The 24,931-nt window shown below is 42.7% G+C and overlaps 1 protein-coding gene across 1 annotated transcript in view; it reads right to left on the bottom strand.

Annotated features, from left to right (window-relative positions):
- The window catches only part of ACACA (acetyl-CoA carboxylase alpha), a 551,747-nt gene that overhangs the window by 447,795 nt on the left and 79,021 nt on the right, over positions 1-24,931 (bottom strand). The window contains exons 12-13 of the mRNA XM_083173207.1: positions 21,740-21,828; positions 16,914-17,038 (exon numbers count right to left, since the gene is read on the bottom strand). Coding sequence (XP_083029333.1) covers positions 16,914-17,038; positions 21,740-21,828 — 214 coding nt within the window. The remainder of the gene's footprint in view (positions 1-16,913; positions 17,039-21,739; positions 21,829-24,931) is intronic.

The raw sequence follows: 24,931 nt of genomic DNA, 5'->3' as shown, positions 1-24,931 counted from the left end.
TTTACACATCAATAAATTACACTAAACCCCAGATACCTCCCCCCTCCCCCCGCCCAATCCCCTGTTCCCCTCTATCGATGAGGAACCCCCCCCCCCCCACCTCCCGTTCCCAAAGAAGAAGAAGAAGAAGACAACAGATTTTCATTTTAGACATTATTCAATTCAATAGTATCGTTTAGGCCATTTGGCACCATGGTTCCTAGGCGGAATATCCAGTAGGCTTCCCTACTGCACAGTTTATTATACCTGTCTCCACCTCTAATTGTAGTTTTTATTTGTTCGATTGCTTTTACTTCTACATTTTTAAGGGATGAGTCTTGACAGATCGAAATGTGTTTAGAAAGTGGGTGGCTTCTCACTCCCCCCAAGATGTTCCTCCTATGTTCCAGGTATCTGGTGTTCAAACATCTTATGGTGCGGCCCACATATTGCAGACCGCAACCACATTGGATGATGTAAATTATGAAAGAGGTTTTACAGTTTAGAAATTCCTTTATCTTAAATGTTTCCTGCGTTGTGTGGGATCTAAAATCTATACTTCTCCTCTGTTTCATCCCTACACATGTTAAACATTTGTGGTTTCCACATTTATGGAAGCCCTGGGGCTTTTCTGGTAACCAATTCAGGGGATTTGGGGTTTGTGAGGATTCTTTATGTGTGTCTGAAAATGGCCAATTGTTATATTTGAAATATTTTTTATATATATTTTTTAATAAATTTATATTGATATATTCAGACACATTAAATACCTTTAAAATAAGGTTGGATAAGCATTTATTGGTTAAAAACATCCATGGGTACAAATAAGAAACATAATCTGTCTTTAAAATTTTCAGAACATACTATACAACAAGGGATAAGCTATTAAAACCTAGGTTGAACTAGATGGATGCAAGTCTTTATTCAGCCTTATCTACTATGTAACTATGTAAATTGCATCTATTTTCTAATAATGTTAAATTACTCAACATCCCAGAAAAACATTTCAGATAACTATAAACACTACAGATAGAGCCATCCTCATCTAGCCCTTTTAATAGGATTAATTGAGCCAGAGCTGTTGGACTTAATCCTAATCCTATGCTAATCCCCTACTGTATTGTTATATGTATTGTATTGCATCTGAGAACAATAGGCCTTGGTGAGCCATTGTTGACCATGGCTATCCAGAGAGGCTAGTTGAAGAAGGCTAACAAACCCGATAAAATGCTTGCAAAAGCTCTCCACGCGCAACAGTCTCTCACCTATGTACGAAAAATGAAAGACACGTCTCGACATACTCATGTTACAGATGATGCCATCGCTGATATCTTTCATGAATATTATACAGGCCTATATAATTTCACCCAATCTCGCAAAGACTTTGAAAGGTTGAAACATAGACTAACTATTCAAACTAGACGATATAGACTTCCCGTCACTTCCTGAGACTATAACACAAGCCCTTGACTCCCCATTTACTGAGGTTGAGTTAAAGAACGTCACTAAAAGTTCCCCTAATGGGAAAAGCCTTGGTCCAGACGGCTTCCATATACAGTTGTGCTCATAAGTTTACATACCCTAGCAGAATTTGTGATTTTCTGACCATTTGTCAGAGAATATGAATGATAACTTTTCTTTCACTTACGGTTAGTGGTTGGGTGAAGCCATTTATTGTCAACGACTGTGTTTACTCTTTTTAAATCATAATGACAACAGAAACTACCCAAATGACCCTGATCAAAAGTTTAAGGACCCCAGTTCTTAATACCGTGTATTACCCCCTTTAACATCAATGATAGCTTGAAGTATTTTGTGGTAGTTGTGGATGAGGCTCTTTATTTTCTCAGATGGTAAAGCTGCCCATTCTTCTTGGCAAAAAGCCTCCAATTCCTGTAAATTCTTGGGATGTCTTGCATGAACTGCATGGTTGAGATGTCCCCAGAGTGGCTCAATGATATTGAGGTCAGGAGAAGTACGTCACATGCGCAGCTTCCGGGTTAATAAGTGCAAATTTTCCTCCAGTATTTTTTTATAACATGCTGCATTCATCTTCCCATCAATTTTGAAGTTTCCAGTGCCTTTGTAGCTCACACATCCCTAAAACATCAGCGATCCACCTCTGTTTCACAGTAGGAATGGTGTACCTTTCATCATAGACCTTGTTGACTCCTCTCCAAATATTTATGGCTGTGGCCTAAAAGTAAAATTTTTGTCTCATCACTCCAAATGACTTTGTTCCAGAAGTTTTAAGGCTTGTCTCTGTGCTGTTTGGAGTATGGTAAGCGGGAGGCTTTGTGGCATTTGTGTAGTAATGGCTTTCTTCTAACGACTTGACCATGCAGCCAATTTTTCTTCAAATGCCTCCTTATTGTGCATCTTGAAACAACCACACCACTTTTTTTCAGAGTCCTGTATTTCAGCTCAAATTATTTGTGGATTTTTCTTTGCATCCCGAAAATTTTTCCTGGCAGTTGTGGCTGAAATTTTTGTTGGTCTACCTGACCGTGATTTGGTTTCCACAGAATACCTCATTTTCTACTTCTTAATTAGAGTTTGAACACTGCTGATTGCCAATCTCAATTGTTTGGTTATATTTTTATATCCCTTCCCTGTTTTATACAGTTCAATTAGCTTTCCCTGCAGATCCTTTGACAATTCTATTGCTTTCCCCATGACTCAGAATACAGACACGTTAGAGCAGCAATAGACGAAAGATGCAAGGGTCTTTCAGGAGACCAGAAACTCACTGACCTTTTATACACACACAGATTACAAGCGAACAGATCACAGGTGGTGAGGATGGTTACCTTTAGTAGCCATTCAAACCTGTTTGTGTCAACTTGTGCGCATGTTATCAGGCCAAAATCCCCAGGGCATGTAAAATTTTGATCGGGATCATTTGGGTAGTTTCTGTTGTCATTATGATTTCGAAAGAGTAAACACAGTTGTTTGACAATAAATGGCTTCACCCAACACTAACCACGAGTGAAAGAAAAGTTTGAGAGTTAACTTTCATATTCTCTGAAAAATGGCCAGAAAATCAAAATTTCTGCTAGGGTATGTAAACTTATGAGTATAACTGTAGCTTATTATAACATTTTTCAAGACCACTTGTTACCAATGCTATTAAATTCTTGTAATGCCTGCTCATCCCAAACACCATTATTGAATCAATCTCTGTCAGCTCACATTATAGTCCTCCCCAAAGAAGGAAAGGACTCTTCCCTACTGGCTAGCTACAGACCCATATATTTACACAATGGTGACCTGAAACTCTATGCCAAACTTGTAGCTAAATGCGTTAAAGTATTATTACCAGCCATTATTCATTCAGACCAAGCTGGCTTTGTTCCAGGCTGGGAAGCTAAATATATAACAACAAAAGTAATTGATTTGATTGCCTACGCACTCTCCACCAACGCCCCTATAATTATATTGTCAACCGACGTGGAGAAAGCGTTCGATTGGATTGAGTGGGTTTTTTATGCAAGGGATATTATTTAAATTAGGATTGGGTTCTAACTTACTTTCCAAAATGTTGGCTTTATATAGAGCTCCAACAGCGCAATTGAGAGTTAATGGCAATCTGTCTAAACGTATTTCTATTAATAATGGAACGAGGCAGGGTTGCCCACTCTCTCCATTAATATTTATATTGTGCATGGAGGCCCTGGCGAAAGCTATATGAACTAAACCCGATATCTCGGGATTGAAGGTCGGGATGCAGGAATATAACTTAGCTCTCTTCGTGGATGACTTATTAACTACTATTACAAACCCACTAGTCTCCCTGCCAAGCCTTATGAATGAATTTCATCATTTTTACATCTTATTCAACTTTAAAATTAATCATCATAAATCTGTTGCATTAAATGTTTTGGCCTTGAATGCGACTGTCTCTACTCTCGCCTCATCCTTTCACTTTATGGACAGCCTTACATTTACAATACTAAGGTATCCAAATTCTGAATAAACTTGAAAACTTATTGTTACTGAATTTTACCCCTATCCTTAATAAAATAGGGACAGATTTGTCACTATCGCAACCTCTGAAGTTTTATTGTAATAAAGATGAACATCCTTCCTAGAATGTTTTCCAAACAGTTCCGATAAATCTTCCCCCAAAATACTTCTCTGAATTGCATAATGTATAATTTTGTATGGGGTGGATATAAGCCCAGGTTCAAATACCACTCTTTAGCCATAATTCTAAATACTCTTTAGACATAATTCTAAGGGGGGTTGAAAAAGGCCTATGATTTCTGCATACCACCAGACAGCTTTGCTTAATAGGATCTAGAGTGGATGCGCAATTCTGGAGACAAGTAATGGGTGGCTCTCTTTTCCAGATTACAGTACATCTGCACCATGGGGTTTATTTTGGTTCACTCTTTCTGAAAAAATCCTTCTTAGATGGACAAAACCATGTGCACTGCAGGGGGGGGGGGGGCAGATGTAATATGTGCAGAGAGAATTAGATTTGGGTGAGTTAATTTGTTTCTGTGCAGGGAAAATACTGACTGCTTTATTTTTACACTGCAATATAGATCTCACTTTGAAGTAAAAGCCCACCCAAATCTAATTCTCTCTGCACAAGTTACATCTGCCCCCCCTGCAGTGCACATGGTTTTGTCCATCTAAGAAGGATTTTGTCAGAAAGAGTGAACCAGAATAACCCCCCATATCCCTTGGCTGTCAGATGTAGGCCGCTCTACTTATCCTACAGTAGGCCCTACCCTTTACTTGTGGTAAAGAATACATGTCCATCTGGATCTTTCTACAAAGGTTTCCCGATTGTCCAAAACCATCAATTCCTACCAGGTATGTTTGGAGGTGCTGCTGCCTCTTGGAAGGCGGCAGGCATTACCAGACTTCAAGATGTGTTTTCTGCTGGTGTGCAGAAACTGTTGATAGAAAATTCAAGACTAACTATCAGGTAAGATTATTGGTTTTACTTACAGTTAAGGCATTTCATTTTGTCAGTAGGAAGACCTAATGTATGCAATAGAACACTTACTTTATTTGAAAGTTTGTGCATCCAACCACATACTCCAACTCATACTGTTTCTAATTTATATAACATTTTCTTAAACGCTCTCTTACCATCTGTGGCATCTTATCAAGAGCATTGTGAATAATACTTTTCCCAGAAAGGGATTCCAGTGAACTGGGTCAAGATATACCATATACTGGTCAGTGTATGCTCAAACAGCATGGAAGTAGTTGAGACACAATATAAACTATTTTCCAGATGGTACAGATGCCCTACTGTCTTACATAAGTTCTATCCTAGTGTTTCCCCTCTCTGCTGGAGATGCGGTAAAGACCTGGGGTCACTTTTACACATATGGTGGGACTGCTCTTTGATCACTTTCTATTGGGACAATATTATTAAACTGTCAGCAGAGATATTGGGTATTCCAGTACCTCTCGGCCCTGACTTTTAGCTATTATCTCATTCCGCTATACCTTTATCAAAATCCAAAAAGTCCCTACTGTGACATAGGAATAAAGCGGCTAGAGCAGTCCTCCCGGTTCACTGGCGATCTTCCAGCCCACCTACTATGTGGGATTGGTGCCAGCGCATGGACTTTTACATGAATATGGATGGCATATACTACTTTACTCTACTGGACCTGGTAACCCCAGGAATCAGTTTGATGGGAATATGGTTCTGATGGGTGTTGCCTACATTAGTCTTGCCCTGGTTGATATTGGTACTTTCTTCATCTTCAATTGTTTCTAAATCAATAAATGAAACTCTCACACCCCCCCCCCCCCCCCCGCCAGAGAACTCTCTTTTCAGCTTTCCCTTTCTTCTCCTCTTCTCTCTATTTTCCACTATTGTTACACTTTCATAATGAACTAAACTTATATAACTTATATAAGAACATGGCCCCTTATTCAGATCTGATCGCAGTACAAATTTGTTCTCAAAATGGGCAAAACCATGTGCACTTCAGATGGGACAGATGTAACCTGTATAGGGGCAGATTTATTAAGCTTGGAGAAGAGATAAACTGGAGATAAAGCGGAGAAAAGGTAAAAGGAGATAAAGCACCAGCAAATCAACTCCCAACTGTCTTTTTCAAACACAGCTGATTGGCTGGTGCTTTATCTCCAGTTTATCTCTTCTCCAAGCTTAATAAACCTGCCCTATAGAGAGAGTTAGACTTGTGTGAGTTATTTTGTTTCTGTGCAGGGTAAATACTGGCTGCATTATTTTTAGACTGCAATTTAGATTTCAGTTTCAACACACCCCACCCAAATCTAACTCTCTCTGCACATGTTACATCTGCCCCATCTGCAGTGCACATGGTTTTGCCCATTTTGAGAACAGATTTGTACTGCGATCAGATCTGAATAAGGGCCTAGGTTCTCTCCCTTTTTGATCTTGGACTAATGCTGCTGAAGTTGGAGAGATTTTATAATATACATTGAAATGTATCCCTTATGATGATTGACTGTTGTTATGACATTATTCGGTCCTGTTCCTATGAATACCATGCTTTCATTTTGACATTTTTATATTGTAATGCTGAAAATGTTCTTGAAATAAAGAATTTATAAAGAAAAAAATGTAAAGCAGATCAACTGTAGCTATTGATTCTTGCACACTAAATAAAATAATCTGACTGCTACTGTATGTGAGTGTTTGTAATCCTAGTCACACTGCAAATTACATCACTATAATTTCACTGATGAAGTCAAATAAAACATTCCACACCTTGGGGGGGATGCTCTAACATCCGCGCCCCCTTACCGCCACAAACATAATTATCACATACGCTGTAACATATGTAATAATTACCACAAAAGACAGCTCTTGCGTTAAGAGCTTTCTTTTGCGTTGACCCGGCGATGAGAAGCGGGTCCCGGCGGCTCCCCCCTGCCTCTCTTACCCAGCTGGCTGGCTGCTGCTGCAGTGGGGGGGCTGGCTATCCTCCTCCCTGCACCCGGAAGAGGATGTAAAAGTGCAAGGAGGAGGAGGTCACGGGTCCGGTCAGCACAGCTCTGTGCTGCTCGGACACATGTGAGGGGGGTCGGTGCGGGGCGGCGGGGGTCGGCGGTAGGTCGGTGCGGGGCAGCAGTGGGTTTGCGTTAGAATCCCATAGGCTTCTATGGGGCATCGCATAGTACAGAACGGAGCCATACACAACGGACCGTGTATGGGCTCCTTTAGTTTAGAGAATCTCCCCCCTTATCGATTAAAGTAAATAACTGGTCAATGAATGAGTAATGCCACCTATGATTGCAAGACAAGAATAACAGGAATCAAGATTGCCTCACTGGACTGGTTTCAGATCTTTCAAATGCACTTCTGAAAGCATCACCATCGGGCTGACCGCTTGACCATATTTCATTGTCGGAAACAGACTAGATCTATTGCAGAGTCAGGTGTAGTGATCAGTCTGTTGTAAAGCAGTGAAGTATAGCAGTTGGTGACAAGTGACAAAGGCGTCCGGTGTATATCATAGACAGTGACAAATTTGGCAATATTTATCACTTGCAGTGACACCTGTAACCTGAATCAATTATTAACAAGCTACTGTGGAGTGCCAGAATGCAAGAAGAGAGAAGGCATAGGAAACAGATAGAAGGGTAACAGAAGACAGGCAAGGGCCCAGGTGATTTTGGGGAAAGTGTTTGAAATAAAACAGCTGTGGGGCAAATGAGGAGGATAACAAGGAATTCAACAGAAACCTACTGGCAGGCATGGCAAAGCTGCAGGGGTTGTAGAGACCAACAAATAAAAGCAAAAGAGACAGTCACATGTGAGGTCAGAAAAAGAAAGCGAGAGAGACAAATACTGGGAGAAACATGAGATATGCAGGGATGGTAGTGGCAGCAATGGTTGAGATGAATCACTTTATTGTGGAATTAAGATGGCAGTCCTAATGCACAGGGGACTACAAATGGGGAAAGATAATATTGGAAAAAAAGATAAAATGGAGACCATTTGGCAAAAGCTAATAAGTAAGATTTAAGGAAAAGGGGCAGTTACAGGAAGAACAAAGGTATGTCAGAGATGAAGCAAAGCACAGGAAAATGCAGAAAATACGGAAGTGTGCAGTGAAGCAGAGAGCAGGTAGACAAAAGCATGGAAAAGTAAGGTTTCACATTAAAAAAAAATGGAAAGACAATATGATATAGGTCTAGTATCCGTGTGTCTCTGAAACACAGCCATATATACACAGCCTAAACTCCGGTCCCCGTCCGTCCGCGCCATCCCGAACACCATAATGCGGAAATGGATCATAGAGGGGCTATTTTTGACTGACACGCTGGTGAACCGCAAACTGCTGGTTGCCGTGGCAACCTTCCGGGAGATAGAGTCCCGTTGTGTAGGCTGGTCAGTGTGACGCGGGCGGCACTGCAGGGAGAGACATGAAAGAAACATCGATATTCAAAAAACTGGTGCATAATAAGAAAAAAGTGTTAGATTGTACAGTAATGCTCCTGGGCACAGTGGGTCTAATTGAAACTATAAATGTTCAATGGTGCTAAATGACTCTGTTTTTATAGCAGAGAAAACCGCTGTGCTAGATACGATATATACAATTAAAAGGTGAAGCATATATACTGTGATGAATCTGTAATGAAATATAGAATTAAAAAGTGTTTCCAGCATTAAGTGTGGAAAACAGAAAACAGGGCCATATTCTGGTTGTGACTGGTAAGTCCTCATCCAACTCTGTTGCAAGAAGCCATTTGCAGGTACTGCCCAGCAGGGCGAGGGGGACCGTTGCACATTAGATGTTCCTGGATATAGTGGCCATGTACTGATCAATGTCAGTGAAGGAGGGTAATCAGGGGTGACAATTAAACTAGTTGGGGACTACAAGAAGATGGACAATGGCAGTCTATCATTGAGACCTTCAGGTTTGGTGGTGCCCAGGCGGTGAATTCACCTGGCTTCCAGTTTTAATAGTTTGAGGTCCCGATTGCCCCCCCGTATGGAAGTTGGCACATGATCTATTAGCATATGTTTCAACTCTGATAGCCTGTGTTTATGGTCCCCAAAGTGTTTGGCCACCGGTTGTTCCTGGCTGCTGGTCTTCTTCTTGGGTTGTAGTACCTGACTGATAGCCGATCTATGGAGGGCCATCCTTTCCCTGGCAGTTTGAATCGTCTTGCCCACATATAACATGTCACAAGGACATTTGATGACATATACAACGTGTGTCGACAAACAGTTCAGTACGTGACGTATGGGGTACGATCGGCCACTGCGTGGATGAATGAACATCGGCCCCGTGAGCATGTCTTGGCACGTCGTGCATTTAATGCATTTGTAGCAGCCATTGGGCCTTGATAGAAATTTGCGTGGGATCTGGCTGGATTTTGAGAAGACCGTAATGTCATTATTGACTATGGAGTCCTTAATACTCCGACCCTTCGAGTAACACAATATCGGCCTCTTGTTATTGAGGCCCGGTAGGCTCCTGTCGGTCTTGATTATGGGCCATACGGCCTTGGTGGCCCTCTGCAGTATATTGCTGGACGTGCTCAGATTTACTACAAACGGTAGCCTGTCATCTTTGACGTTACCCCTGGAACCAGACCCGGGGATTAGCAGTGTTTCACGGTCCATCTGCAGGACTGACTTCACTCTGTTGTTTCAACTGTTGTGGGTTATACCCCCTACTTGAAAATTTGTCGCTGATACTACCTAGGACGTCAGGTAGAGTGTCCCGGTCACTGACAATTCTGGCCGACCCTAATCATCTGTGACCCAGGTAGGGCCTTCTTTAATGTGGTAGGGTGGAAGCTGTTGGCCTTCATGGCTACATTGCGGTCAGTCGGCTTGGTGTATAGGCTTGCTGATAATGCACCATTCTGTATTTGGACCAAGACGTCCAGGTAGCTGATCTCCTTAGCTGACCACTGGCAGGTTACTTTTATGGGCGATGGTTTGCTGTTTATGTCAAGGACCAGAGCTTCCACTTCGTCCGGGCTGCCGGTCCAGACGATGAAGATGTCATCGATGTATCTGGTTAGTGTCAGGATCTTGCCAATGGCGAGGGGGTTCTTGTAGAACATTTCCTCCTCCTGCTTGAACATATAAATGTTGGCAAAAGATGGAGAGATCGAGCTGCCCATTGCACACCCCGCCTTTTGTTTATAAAAGTGCCCATTGAACAAAAAAAAATTTTTGGTCAAGGTTAGCCTCATCAAATTCATAAACAGGTCCAAGTTCAAATCAGACATGAAGTTGTTGCTTAGGAATTCGCTCATGACCTCCAGACCCTCCTGTTGGGGGATACTAGTATACAAACTAGTTACGTCCATTGTGACTAACAGAGCTGTATCTGGTATACTGTATGCGTTAACTTGGCCAAGACATTTAAGAAGTCGGTTGTGTCACGTATGTGTGATGGCTGTCGTACAAATATTGGTTGGACGATCCCATCCATAAACTGGGAGATGGGCTGGAATATCGAATTGTGGGTGCTGATGATTGGTCGCCCCGGTGGATTTTGTAACGATTTATGTATCTTGGGGACCGTGAACAGAATTGGGACCACTGGATGTTCCTGTCTTAAGGCTGTATACAATTCCTCGGAAATGAGCCTGCAGTGGAGGGCTTCCTTGAGAATGAGGTCCAGTTCATGGTTGTACATGCTGGTGGGGTCTTGGGGTAACCTCTCATACACTGTGGTGTCACTGAGTTGTTTGTCAATCTCCGCAATGTAGTCGGTCAGGTTCTGTACCACCAGTCCCCCACCTTTGTCGGCTGGTCTGAACATCACGTCTTGGTAGGATCCCAGGGCCTTGAGGGCCTCCTGCTCCTGCCGGGTCAGATTGCTGTGGGTGGGGTGTGGGGCTTGTAGATATTGGGTAACAGAGTCATCGATAAGACGTAAGTAATAGGCGATGGATGCATTATTGGATTGTGGGTCAAACCTGGACAACTTTCTCTGGCTGATGAAGTGGTGGTGTGGGGGCTTGTCAGGCAATTCAGGCTGGGCTTGAAAATGTTCTTTGAGTCTTAGACTGCGACCAAACCGATACAAGTCAGTCTTCCAGGACAGATCATCGTGTTTGGTGGTCGGTATAAAAGATAAACCATAGTTCAGGACTCTCAGTTCAGTCTCACTAAATTGCCTGTTGGACAAATTGTAGACTGTAGACTCTACGGGGCTGCAGCTTTTGCGGATCCGCTCGCTTTGGCCCCCCTGCGGGTGGTCGGCTTGCGGTTTGGTACGTGCCCTTTGCCCTTATCGGCCTTGCGGCCGGCTCGGCTAAATGGACGACCTCATTCTGTGTCTCGGGATCAACTTGGAAATCACTGTCATTATCCGATGTGTGGACCAGTTTCCTTGGGGTGGTACTCCTGGCTCTCCGTTGGGAGCGGGACCTTTGGTGGGGTGCCCTGCTCTGTCCAGGTTCCAGCCCACCTGTCAGCCACCGGTAGACCATGTTGTGGTCATAATCATCCTTTACCACAAAGAATCTATTTCTTTTGAACGTAAGCAAGTCCTTCTGGTATGAGTCTATCTGTGTCTGCAGCTTGGTTACCCAGTCCTGGGAGGTGTCACGTAGTATGGTAGGCTTATAGTCTGATTCAAATTTGTCCAACTTGGCTTTGGTCTCCTGGAGCTCGCGAGCTTACTCCTTGACTACCAGGACCATCAGGACATGACTGCACTTATTTAATATGCCGACCCACTTACGGCAGAAGTCCGTGTTGTGCCTCCCAATGGTGGGTATATTGCGGATTCTAAACCCGGGTATTCTCCTTTCACGTAGGTAGTCGGAGAGTGAGACCCCGTGTAACAGGTAGTCCACTTCACGTTTTTTTAACTTATGCCATTGATGGTAGAGGATCTCAGCATGTGGCTGCTCCTCCATGTTGTTCAAACTCTGAGGAAATAATGCCCGGGCGGTGTCCGCCTCACTGTACCCGAAGAGATCACCCTTGTCGACTGCAAACGCTTGAAAGCCTGGTGCGGGCTGTGAGGGAATTAGTCCAGAGTCCAGAATGCTAGTGATCGGGGCCCCCTGGGCTTGCATGCTGGTGGCTGGTTCCCAAACTTGGCTGGAACACTAGTGCTGGCAGTGGTGTAAGCTAGGTTCCATGGTGCCCGGAGCAAGGGCATGTCCCCCCCCCCCCCCCCATTTGTAGTAGGTGGTCCCCTTGCGCGGCGAAAAGGGGGCGCGACCTGACATTATACTACACACCTTAATGCCCATTGCACTTTTTAGCAAACTTTGTAATACCCATTACACATAAAGCCACATGCCGTAATGCCAATTACTCATAAGGCCACACATGATGCCCATTACATACTATATAACACACCGTAATGCCCATTACATACTATATAACAAACCGTAAGCCCATTACATGCTATATAACAAACCATAATGCCCATTACACATTTGTCTCATAAGTGCCACTTCCCTAAATCCTCATTGCTAGGAACTTCATGCTCTATGCCAGGGGCTTCATGCTCGTTGCCAAGGGGGACTGACCTTGCTCGTTGCCAAGCCTGCCCAGCTCCCCGCTGTGCCCGCCTGAGCCAGAGCTCAAGTCTCCCGCTGGACTGCTAACCGCTCGCAGTCCAGCAGCCAATGCTGCTTCTGATTGGTTGCTGGACTGCAAACTCTTATTAGTCTCAGGCATGTACAGTAGCATGGTTATGAAAGCAAACTAAGAAAATAAATACAGTATGCTGAATTAGAAATCCATTCTGACCGCATACAGTATATTGGTTAGTAAATTTGATTCAGTCAGCAGTGGGTTAATACATCCATAAAGTTTACCAGCAACTTGGTGCTTTTCCAGCAATAGAAGCACTTTTGGTTAAAGTGTTAATACAATTATGCTGGCGGAGAATGGGTTAATTATTAGGCAGCAGTGTGTTCCTAAGTCAGCCTTGAAGATCGTCTCGGAAATTTGATCCTGCAGCCATAAAATGTTAACAAACACCCACACCACGCTCTCTCCAAGTAGTAAATGCTGGATGTAACGGACATCCATACATGAAATTTTAAAACAGCGCTGTGTTAATATATAGAGATTGATAATACTTATGCTCCGTGGTAGTTGTCATACAGTAAATCATGTTGGTCTCACTCTCCCCTGTCTGTGCAGCCTTCCGTACACGCTGCCTGCTCTTTGGTCTCCCAGGCTACAGAGGTCAGCAGAGAGACGCAAACAGGAAGTCTCTCTCACTGACTGATGCCGGGGACAGTGGGGAACGGGCGAGCAGGGCGAGGGAGCCGGCGGCAGAGCTCCGGCGCCAGGTGTCATGTCTGCGCCCGGAGCAGGTGCTCCGCCGGCTCCACCCTAGCTACGCCTCTGAGTGCTGGTGAAGTGATGTGAAAAGTGTCCTTGAGTCACCAAAAAGACGAAATGTCCACAAAGTGGCGGGGTGTCTTAGCTCCTGGGAACCACAAATGGCTTCTTGCAACAGAGTTGGATGAGGACTTATCAGTCACAACCAGAATATGGCCCTGTTTCCCACACTTAATGCTGGAAACACTTTTTAATTATATATTTCATTACAGATTCTTCACAGTATATATGCTTCACCTTTTAATTGTATATATCGTATCTAGCACAGCGGTTTTCTCTGCTATAAAAACAGTCATTTAGCACCATTGAACATTTATAGTTTCAATTAGACCCACTGTGCCCAGGAGCATTACTGTACAATCTAACACTTGTTTCTTACGATGCACCAGTTTTTTGAATATCAATGTTTCTTTCATGTCTCTGCCGCCCGCGTCACACTGACCAGCCTACACAACGGGACTCTATCTCCCGGAAGGTTGCCACGGCAACTAGCAGTTTGCGGTTCACCAGCGTGTCAGTCACGCATAGTGCCTAACAGCTTCCGCCCCTCTATGATCCATTTCCGCATTATGGCGTTCGGGATGTCGTGGACGGATGGGAACCGGCGTGTAGGAGTGAATACATCGTAAACGTTTGATTGCAGACTGCGTCCCTGTCTTCTTTTCATCCGAGTGCTGCCTTGCTTCATTTGTTGTATTACTTACCTCCACGAGGGTACGGTCGGCTGGCACCGAAGCAAGTATTCCTCATCGGAGGTGTGCTGCCATAGTGACTTTTCTATATATACTGTGTGTATATATATATATATATATATATATATATATATATATATATATACATACATACATACATACATACATACACACACACACACACACATATATACATCTCTTTCTTTCACTCACTGCACAAACAAAGGGGGACATGATATCAGACTAGCTTTCAAAGCTTTTGCTTTGAGCGGGCTTACTAATAAATATATATATATATATATATATATATATATATATATATATATATATATATATATATATATATATATATATATATATATATATATAGAGCGTTTCTTGGTAGCTCCGGCACTCACTGCATACATGGGTTTACTTTCCCGGTGCCTTCCACAGTCAGCGTAAGCGGGCTTGATACAAACAGATATCGGCAGCGGCACTCAGTATAAAAGAAAAGTCGACACAACGCCGTGTAGACGCCAACGTTTCAACGCTTTAATCGCGTTTTCGTCAGGGCTGCCCTGACGAAAACGCAATTAAAGCGTTGAAACGTTGGCGTCTACACGGCGTTGTGTCGACTTTTCTTTTATACTGAGTGCCGCTGCCGATATCTGTTTATATATATATATATATATATATATATATATATATATGTGTTCCCAAGGCACACTAAAGGGTATCTCCTTTTACCTGCAATTGCTGATCACAAGGTAGTAAGCTTGTTTGAGGCTTTTTTAATTAGCCACGATGCCTAAGCATCCCTACTGAATTGGGCGAGAACACACAGATTTCCTTGATCCTCTGTGTTATTGCAGCATAACGGCTCTTTCCAGAGCGCTGGAAGATATCATGGCTCCGGAGCCGTGCCGGCACCGCCAGCTCGCCCGCTCCCATGCACTCTCGTCTGCTGCACCACTCCATCTCCCCCGCTAGTTCCCGGCTCCCCATTGTGTACGGGAGCCGTGGTGCTATTTAAAATTCACATCTCCCGCTGGTCCGCTAGCCAATAGGCACTTGCGGTCCAGCAGCCAATCAACTGGTGGCTGCTGGACCGCGAGCGCCTATTGGCATTAGTGATCAATTGACATAGATAGTGGACGCTGATTTATACAGTTTTGTGCTATAAATTGTGCCCAAATGAAAATGAGACTTTTACTGGAGCGGCTTTGTATCTAATTGTAGTGGGTTAATGTGCTTGCCAATAGATGGCATGGCGTTTTTTTTCCATTTGTGCATGTGTATTTAACGAGTTTCTTTAATCCTGAAAAGTTGTTCTGCCCGGTTGGACGCATGATGTTTCCTCCAGATCAGTGCAATGAGCTGTTATACAATTTCTTTGCATAGAAGGCGAGCATGCTTCAGAAATTTATCGCAGGATGAAGGCGGTGTACGGAGAGCAGTGTCTTGCACGGTGCACCATACTCTGGTGTTGGCGTTATGAAGCAAAATGCGAAAAGAACCAAGGACTCGCCATGGCTAAGGTAGGTGCATGTTGTCAGTGGTGTAACTACTGTAAGGCAGCCCAAGCAGCTGCTTGGGGGAGCAAGCAGCAGTGGGGTCTGTGTGGGCACCGGTACCCGCTCGACAAACTGACATGCTGCTGCCTGCCACTGCCCACTGACTAAGCACTGGAGGCGAGTCAGCCACAGCACGGGTGCGGCCATGGCAGAGATGACAAATCCCCCCACTGATTCAATTGACTGTACACAGAGCCAGCGATTGGCTACTGTGTACAGAATAGGCGGGCAGATGGGCGTGCTGGGGGGCCATTCCTTTCCAGAAATGAAGAAACTGAAGTGAATCCGCTCAGTACACATGCGCAACTGGAAAAAAAACCCACACCATCTATCCACAAACACAGCAAAAGTCTCCTTTTCACTTGGGCACACCATACTGTATATTATCCTTTATTGAACATGACACAGCAGATATCGGCAATTCTGCTTAGAATGACTAGCCAGATAATAAATAGATGGAAATAGGTTCATTATAAGACATAAGAAAACAGTAATAGGCATTTGTGCAGACATCTGATAAGCTGCAGTGAAGAATTACCAGGTTCCAGATTATTTCCACAAACTGTTGTCGGCTTGCTCAAACCATGTGTTTAAGCAGAAACATACAGAAGTGTCCTACCTCATCTTTGCTGCACTCACTTTAAACAGTCCTTCTCGTCATGCTTTGCCATGAGCGCAATTGCAAGTTCGTGCACTTTTCCATTACATGACTACAGTATATTCTGTGTGCAACTGCAGCTGTAACTGCATGCAAAATGCTACGCTAGTGTTTTTATGGTAACAACTTTAACAAATAATTTCTTATTCAGTTACAGCTGCACACAGAGTATAGTCACGCAGCATATCATTTAATTGCACTGTGAAGTGAAGAAATCAAATTATTTTGGGGGAATAAGGACACACTGTGTGCCATAACACTTTGGGGAGGATGTATCAAAATTCAATTTACATTCTGTAAATATGGGTTCCCATACCCCCCAAATGTATTATTCTACCTAATGCAGATAAGGAGACGTTATGTCTTCAGCCCATGGGCTCTCCTTACCAGCGCCAGTTCTGTACTGCGCATGAGCCTTCATTCCCCCACCCCTGGGCTGGATCACTGGGCATGCGGAAGATCTTGCTATTATCGCATACAGTTAAGCATATTGGCCTGCTATCTTTTAGATACTACCAATATTTATTGGAGAGGGTTGGCTGGCACCCCTCCCTGCACTGACCAAGCCCCCTCCATTTACCTTTGCCCAGGGAACCTATTGGCGCCCCTGCATACATATTCATCTTAAAATGTTCTGTTATGCAGACACGTTATCTAAACGGCCTTAAAACTCAATGCTCAAAACCTACTTCAGAGTAAAAAAAAAAAAGGGAACTTACAATCAGCATTGTAATTAAGAGGTTCTTCTTGGTGACCTGAGCATGTGAGAAGATGTAGTTCAGGACCATGGTAAGATCACTTTTATTCTCTTCCCGGAGGGTAAAGACACACTTGTCATAATGACCTGCAGGATAAAAATGACATACTGGTGACTTTTTGCCAACAAACATGTCAGTAAACATAATTGAATCTAAAATACAATAATAGCCAAAATATGTATAACTAGGTATTATACTGTATTGTTCAAATATAATACAGTAGGTTATGTTGAATTGAAATGCACAGCTAGATAGAATGTTTTGTTAATGGCGATTAAATATGACCAAAGAAACAATAAGTGAAAAGCGCAGTTTACGTAATATGTCCGTAACCTGCGTACCCTTTATACCTAGCTACGTGCGAACAAAACGTAGTGCAGCGTAGCATACCTTTATTGTGTATTTTACACCAAAGAACTAATACCTTAATAAGAGATCCTTTCGCAGTAATCTGACTCTAATCTGCGAATATACCTTCAAGGACAGTGTCCGTAATATACCTTATCGCTATGTGCGAATAAACAGACACAACCACTGTATTAAAGTAAGGAGATAAGAACTCCGTAAAAAGATGTATTTAAGTCCCTAATGGACAAAAGGGGGTTACAGAAATAGAAAATACAGGTATAACAAGTGATACAATAGACTAACAATGAATAATATAATAATCAGGCTCTACTAAAGGAAGAAAACAGATACAGGATACAATCATAATCAGCCACATCACATAAAAAGGGGAATACGAATGTTACCTTCAGGGGAAATAGCGCAGCGCAGTCCGGTCGGAGCTCACTATGTTCAGGCTTGAACATAGTCCGGTCAATGGTCAGGGAAAGGAAGATGTGCCGAAGTGACCGAGGCCGCCCTGGGTCACCTATCTTATAGGGTCAGAAGGGGGAGGTCAAAGGCCATTCCTATTGGTCAGAGATCGTATGTCAGGTCCACTGTGATTGGGGGGGTTAGGTGATGCACCTGGTTTGACTAGGTGCAGGGGAGTGAACTTTAGGAGTCCTTTGTTTGTCGGTATCGTCGTCAGGAATTGTAAATAACAGTCAAAACCGGTTTTAGTAGATTCCTTTGTTATATACTTTTCAACAGAAACTGTCTTGGGAATATGGATTATGTCCATAACTATCGGGCCGTGTGTATTGCGAAATATTCGCAATGACCGGAATTCTGCGCATAAGAAACGGAACGGAACGGTACTAAACACTATACAGACAGATGTATGCAAATGCTAACTAAGCGATGTGTGGCGTTCTAAACCTTTAACTATATTTTATTTAGTGTCAGTATGTTCTTATGAATTTATGTGTAATAGTATGGCTACGCTTCTGGTCCACTTTGTCACACAGACTCGGGTATGGAAACTTTATTAGCGCAACTCCGCGAACCAAAATGGCGGCCATACTATCCTAAAATGGCGTGTGTGCAACTCGACTTTAACAGTTTGTCCCAATATTAGTGTTGGAAAATGTAGACCTTCCTGTATCAACAATAATAGTGAATAATCTTTTATGGTTTTTATGTATATTGTACATTGTATATGCATTTGTTATGGTGTGCATACAATGACACATAATAGCCTGTAAGGCTAATAAACATTTGACAGCCTCACGTCCCTCAGATATCACTGTAACAGTGTATGGCCCCATGATATCTGGGAAAGTACAGGGGAGTAATTTGGTTGGCTGCAACACTGTATATACTGCCAGATGTGGCTAACTTGGCTCTTCAAAATATTGCATCGGATGGACATACTGGATAGTCTGTGGCATGTCTGTCTAATCGATATATTTCGATAGGTCACACAAATGCCCCATATAATTATCTTGTTGATCCACTGACATTGTGCAGATCATACTACTAGGGGTACATTTACTAAAAAAAGAAAAGAGGTGATGTGGTCCATAGCAACCAATGAGATTTTGTCTTTAATTTCTCGGTTACATCTTAGAAAATGATCTGACAGAATCTGACTGGACATTTTTGGAAGCTTTAGTAAATTTATCCCGTAGTGTCAATAATTATTTTATGGTACAAAATGATCCTCTTAATTCCTTTTTGAATAGTAAATTGACATATTCCTTTGTTTTGGTACAGAAGGAAATCACAGTAGTTTTGCAAAAACTGGTTCAGATAAGCATTTATTATAGTGCGTTTTGGTTTGGATCAACACAGAAAAACAAGTATATATTTTTGGAAGTCACATTAGTTGTATTTGCACTTTTATAAATATTCTACATAATAAATATATAAAACATACAAAAATACAATCATCAACATAGAACATTACAGCAGTTGTGTGTTGGGGCACCAGATAATCATACTGAAATAAAATACAGGATTGTATAATGAGCTCTACAATGTCAAGTACATTACATAGTACGAAATGAAATGTTTACATTAAAGTATGCATGCTTTGAGATGAATACTATTTCAGTTACTACTTTTATAGGGCACAATAAATGGACCTAAAAGAAGTAGTGGGTTTATGTAAAGTAAAGTAAAATAAGTTGCTAATACTGTACATGCTTCCTCCCAGAGACACTGATTTATAGAAGAATTTTCCTTTTCCAGTGCATTTGGGTAATGTACATATTAAAGAATGTTTGCATTCATTAAAATTAGACTAAGCTCTTTTGATCTGCCTAATGTAGACCGAGACCATGCTATTGTTTTGGTACATTTTATGGCCAAATATTCACTTCTATGGGGAGTAATTAAATACATTCTATGCAAGCTATAGAATAAACTTTATGATGTTAAGAGAACAACACTACACATAGCTATTATCAAATTTCACCACAAGATGGCAGCAGTGCACCATATAGAATCCTGTACTGAAATAAAGGGTGAAATGTAAAGGTGAGAGAATCAGAAAGTGAGAGATTTTGTAAGAAATTTCAAGTGTCAATCATTTACAAAAAACCCCTGAAGATCTCTCACTTTCTGATTCACTCACCCTATTACATTTTCACCCAACTTCTTTAAGAAATACAAGCACCAATACGCCCTATTTTGAAAATATCACTTTTCCTTTCCATTTCTAGCTGTATACTGTAGTCCAGAGTAGATATAGCCTCCAGTGGTTTCCAACATCACATTATATCAGTGATTTTCAACCGTTTTACCTTGCGGCACACTAAATAAGATTTTAAAGTTGCCAAGGCACACCATGAGACCCCCACAGGGCAAAACACATTGGTCCCCACAGGGAAAAACAAAAACTATAGGCCCCCATCTAAAAAAATCAATCATACTGGTCCCCACAGGTAACAAAAATAAAATACATTGGCCCTTTATATGAAAAGAAGAGACCAGTAAACAAAAATTAAACCGGTGGTGGCTGTAAACTGGTTTGGGCATCTCTAGATCAGGGGGCAAACTTGAGAACAGCTCAAGGCACACTAGTGTGCCACGGCACAGGGGTTGAAAAACAATGGGCGGTATTCACGTGCAGCCAATCCTGTTTAGGATTCGCTGCACATTCGCCACTGCTCGCTGCGTTCCGGAGCCTCGCCGGCTCCGGTATTCAACGAGTCAGGGGCTCGCTGCCCCTGACTGGCGAATTTGAGCTCCTGCGGCGGACGCCGCAGGTAGCCTGAGGACGGTGGCAGGCAGGGAGATGGAAGTCTCCCTGCCTGCCCCAGAACGTTTGTGGGGGCGAGGTGGGCTCCCCGGGTGCCAGGCAGCACAGACTGCCCCCCAGGGGTGCCAGCAGGGGACCGGGTATATTCACTACACATTCATGCCTACATTCATGAATATGTAATGATCGGGTGAAGTGAATATATGAATATCTAATGAGCGGCTCAGCTCCGTCCCCCTGCTGGCTGTGTAAAAAAAAAATATATATATATATATTTTTTTTATTAAATATATATTCATGTGCTTACAGCACATGAATAAAAATAACATGCCCCTCCTCAGAATAAAATTCCTGATTTTTTGTAAAAAAATTGTAAAAAACAAAACACTTTATTTTAAAAGTTTACCTTCCACTTCACCATAAAAAGATAGCGATTGCGAAAAAAACCTTGAAATGTATTCGCCAACTGGTCATTGAATATGGTGATTCACCGTTTTAGTCAGAAATTCGCCTTACAGCACAAAATCGCCATAAAAACCTGGCGAATCAGCCTCATTGAATACCGCCCAATGCATTATATGGTTAAGTGCTTTGCGGTGTGTAGAAACGTGTTGTATTACAAAAGTACTCATGAAGGTTGGTTGTAAGCAGTATTTAGCCATTCTAATCTCTTTAGATATTTTAAGTAATTATTTGGGGAAATCACTGCAAAAGCTAACCTAGGGACTCATATAATGTTATAGTTTCTTATATAGTGCAGCAAGTTCGGTTGTGCTTTACAATTAAAAATAGGGATAAAACAAACTGGGTAGTTACAGACTGTCAAACCAGTAGGAAGGCCCTGCTCGCAAGTTTATAATCTATAGGGATGGAAAAGAATGCTATTTATCGAGTGTTAAATATATGCATTTTAATATTATGCATGCATACCAGAAAAAAACTCCTCCTGTTACTGCCTGTCTGGCTGTCTCGCAGGGAGTTCTTACATTGGGAAGTCGTTACCACTATAAGGCAATCCCTTTGAGTGGCAGGTTTTACTTCGGTGAGGGGCTGCAAATCCTGCTGTATTTATTGGCAGATTTTACCTAAGAATTTTCATGTGTATAACCTGGAAGCAAAATATATCAATAGCTAAGTGAGGCCCTAAAGCTACATCATTGTTCTGTAATGTAATCTGTAAACAAAAAAGACATACCATGCTGAAACTGTGTTTCCACTTTTAAATACTGTCGAAGCAAATCCATGACTACAGCTTTCATGTGACCTCTAATGCCACTCCGGTACCTGATAAAATTAAAATAGAATCACATTAACAAGAAATGTCAAAAGGTATAAAAGCACTTGTTATTTCAAATGATAAAAAAAAAGACCTTTCACAGAGAACTTATTTGTTTGATGTGTGCTTGCCACATTTACTCAAGTACTGTACACGGTAGCTTATAACAGTGCATTTTACTTATGAGCACATTAAGGGTCAACACTTCAACTCTGACGAAGAGCTTTTAACCTTTGCCCTGAAAATACTTACATCGGAAATCACAGGTGCTGATTACCCAACCTTGTTTCTACTACTGCTCCAAAACCTGGTCTGGATCCTCCACATTACTCTCATGTGGAGATATGCTGTCTCTGCCGAAATATATATCTACAATAAGTATGCTAGGAAGTGTAGTTTTTTTGCTTCTACTACTTAAGGCTCCAGATACAGCAATAAGCAAAAAAAACCCAAAAATGTCGAAATAGGCTTCAAAACTTTGCAATCTGCAATTTACGAATAGCAACCATAGCATGATTTAAAAGCTTCTATAAAATAAAATAAAATGTTCTAAGCAACCATATACACAGAGTATTCTGCCACAAATGAATGAATACTGCACACTGCAGCCAGAACTATTTGTTGGTGTGTTTCTAGACCCAATTCACTTAACTGTAATTTATAATATATGTGACCAGGGCCGCCGAAAGGGGAGGGGGGCGGGCACATTTTACTGGGGCAAGGGTCCAGACATACACACACACTTTTAATTTTTTTTTTATTTACTTAATAAAGCATTGGGGGTGTGCCCAGGTCTGTGAGCAGCTGTATAGCGGCGGCGGGAGCGGCCGGGTGCCGGGTATGAAGGACCTGGAGGCAGGGTCCTCACTCATTTTCTTCTGACGTCGGGAGCTGCAGCGGCGGCAGCAGCATTCAGTCCACCGCCGCTGCGGACCTCTGCAGAGTGACACTCTCGCGAGATGATGATCTCACGAGTCTGTCTGTGTCTTCCTGCAGAAGCTGCAGCAGCCAGCTCCTGCCGCCTGCCGGGGGATGCGAATGCCTAGGACTGGATACCATGTAGAGAGTAGAAGATGAGAGGCTGAGGTCGAGCTCCAGCTGAGCTTTTGCCAAAGCTGACTGTAAGAATCTTTTTTTTGCCTTTTTGCATATAGATTCTATGACCAATGCATACACATATATATATATATCTATATATATATATATATATACATATCTATATATATATATATATATAGATATATAGATAGATATAGATCTATAGGTATATATCTACATATATATATATATATATATATATATATAAATGTATATATTTATATATATCTCTATATATATATATTCCTGCACCTTGATAAAAGTGCCGCTGGGCACAGAAACGTCGGTCAACCCCCGTGTGGTGTCTATTATTATTCCGAGTGCCGCCAACCCCCTGTCCATATCGCCAGCAGCCGCTGCAACACTTCCAGGAGGGCACCGGTTCTACTTTATTTATACTCCGCCTCAGTCCACTAAGGGTTTATTTAGGAGTGCCTCCTCAACAATATATATATATATATATATATATATATATATATATATATATATATATATATATATATATATAGATAGATAAAAAAAAATATATAGATATCTAAAATACACAGAAGGAAAAAGGGGCGCTCTATGGTGCATGTAAACGATTTTTAATATGAGGAAAGCACTCAAATATCAGATAAAAGCCAGTGCTCGTACCAGTAGAAAAACGGCTGTGGGCTGGTTACCACAAGATATAGTCATAAATACCCGGGGCACACCGCTCCTGAAGTGAGGTCCGCTTGCACAGAGATGAGGAGAACCGAGGGCGCTGGATTGCATCGCCGGGAAACCAAACCAGGGCTTGGGGAGACACACGCCAGTCGGGGCGGCCGGGATCAGCAAGACGCGGGTATCACAGGCCACGCCCTAACGCGTTTCGTCAGAGACTTCGTCAGAGGGCGTGGCTCTGTGAATACCCGAGTGGAATATAACTGCGCTCTCCTCCAATGAGGTGGTCGCGCGTCATATACCATCATACATCAGGAGCAGCGCGCATCGGGCTTACACTGACAAACATTTAAAAATACATATATATGTATAACACAGGATACAATCCTGTTACAATTTGAAAAGTGCTAGTATTCTTATAAAAACACGGTACTTGTTTCCTAGAACGGCCACAATCGTGAGTGATCGTGGCTCTTAATTAAGGGACACGATCCTCACGATGTGGCTGATTTTTTACAATTATTTCCCTTTGAATGACAGAAATCGGGTCAATCGGTCGGTCGCGACCAATTAAAATCGGCCGCGATGCGACCGACCGATTGACCAGATTTTTCCATAGACTTCAATGTTAAAAAATCTTTTAACATTGAAATCGGGAGGATCGCGTCGGTCTTGTGCCATTATAATGGCACAAGATGAGATGGACTTGATTAAGTCCATCTCACATAGGGAAAAATGATAAAAAAAGGTGAAATGGGCCAATATGACCCATTTCACATTTTTTATGTGCCCGCCATGACCCCACGATAGACGTCAACCCGAAGCGTGGCGAGCGCAGCGAGCCCGCGAGGGGCGGCGGTGCGCGTCCTCCGACCTTTTCATTCCCCTACTATCCACTAGGGCGTGGAGTGAGAATAGAATAGTGTGGCGAGCGCAGCGAGCCACCGAGCCCGAAGCGTGGCGAGCGCAGCGAGCCCCGCGAGGGGACGCGTATACCTGTGAAGTTATGCTCGCCACGCTTCGGGCTCGGTGGCTCGCTGCGCTCGCCACACTATTCTATTCTCAACTCCACGCCGACGTGGATAGTAGGGGAATGAAAAGGTCAGAGGACGTGCACCGCCGCCCCTCGCGGGCTCGCTGCGCTCGCCACGCTTCGGGTTGACGTCTATCGTGGGGTCTAGCCCACTTAGTAACATTTGGGGGGGCAATTGAAAATAATCAGGTGAAAAAAAAAAAAAATCGGGTGAAAAATCGGTCGGTCGGATCGGTCGCATCGCATGCGACCAAATCGCATGCGATGCGATCGATCCGATTTTTTATCTTCCGACCACAACGATCTAAATCGTTGTGGCCGTGCTAGGAAAC

Source organism: Crinia signifera, chromosome 2, assembly GCF_055691185.1.
Source record: "Crinia signifera chromosome 2, ASM5569118v1, whole genome shotgun sequence".
NCBI lineage: Eukaryota > Metazoa > Chordata > Amphibia > Anura > Myobatrachidae > Crinia > Crinia signifera.
The sequence above is the reverse complement of the archived record's forward strand: the minus strand, read 5'-3'. Positions and strand labels throughout refer to the sequence as shown.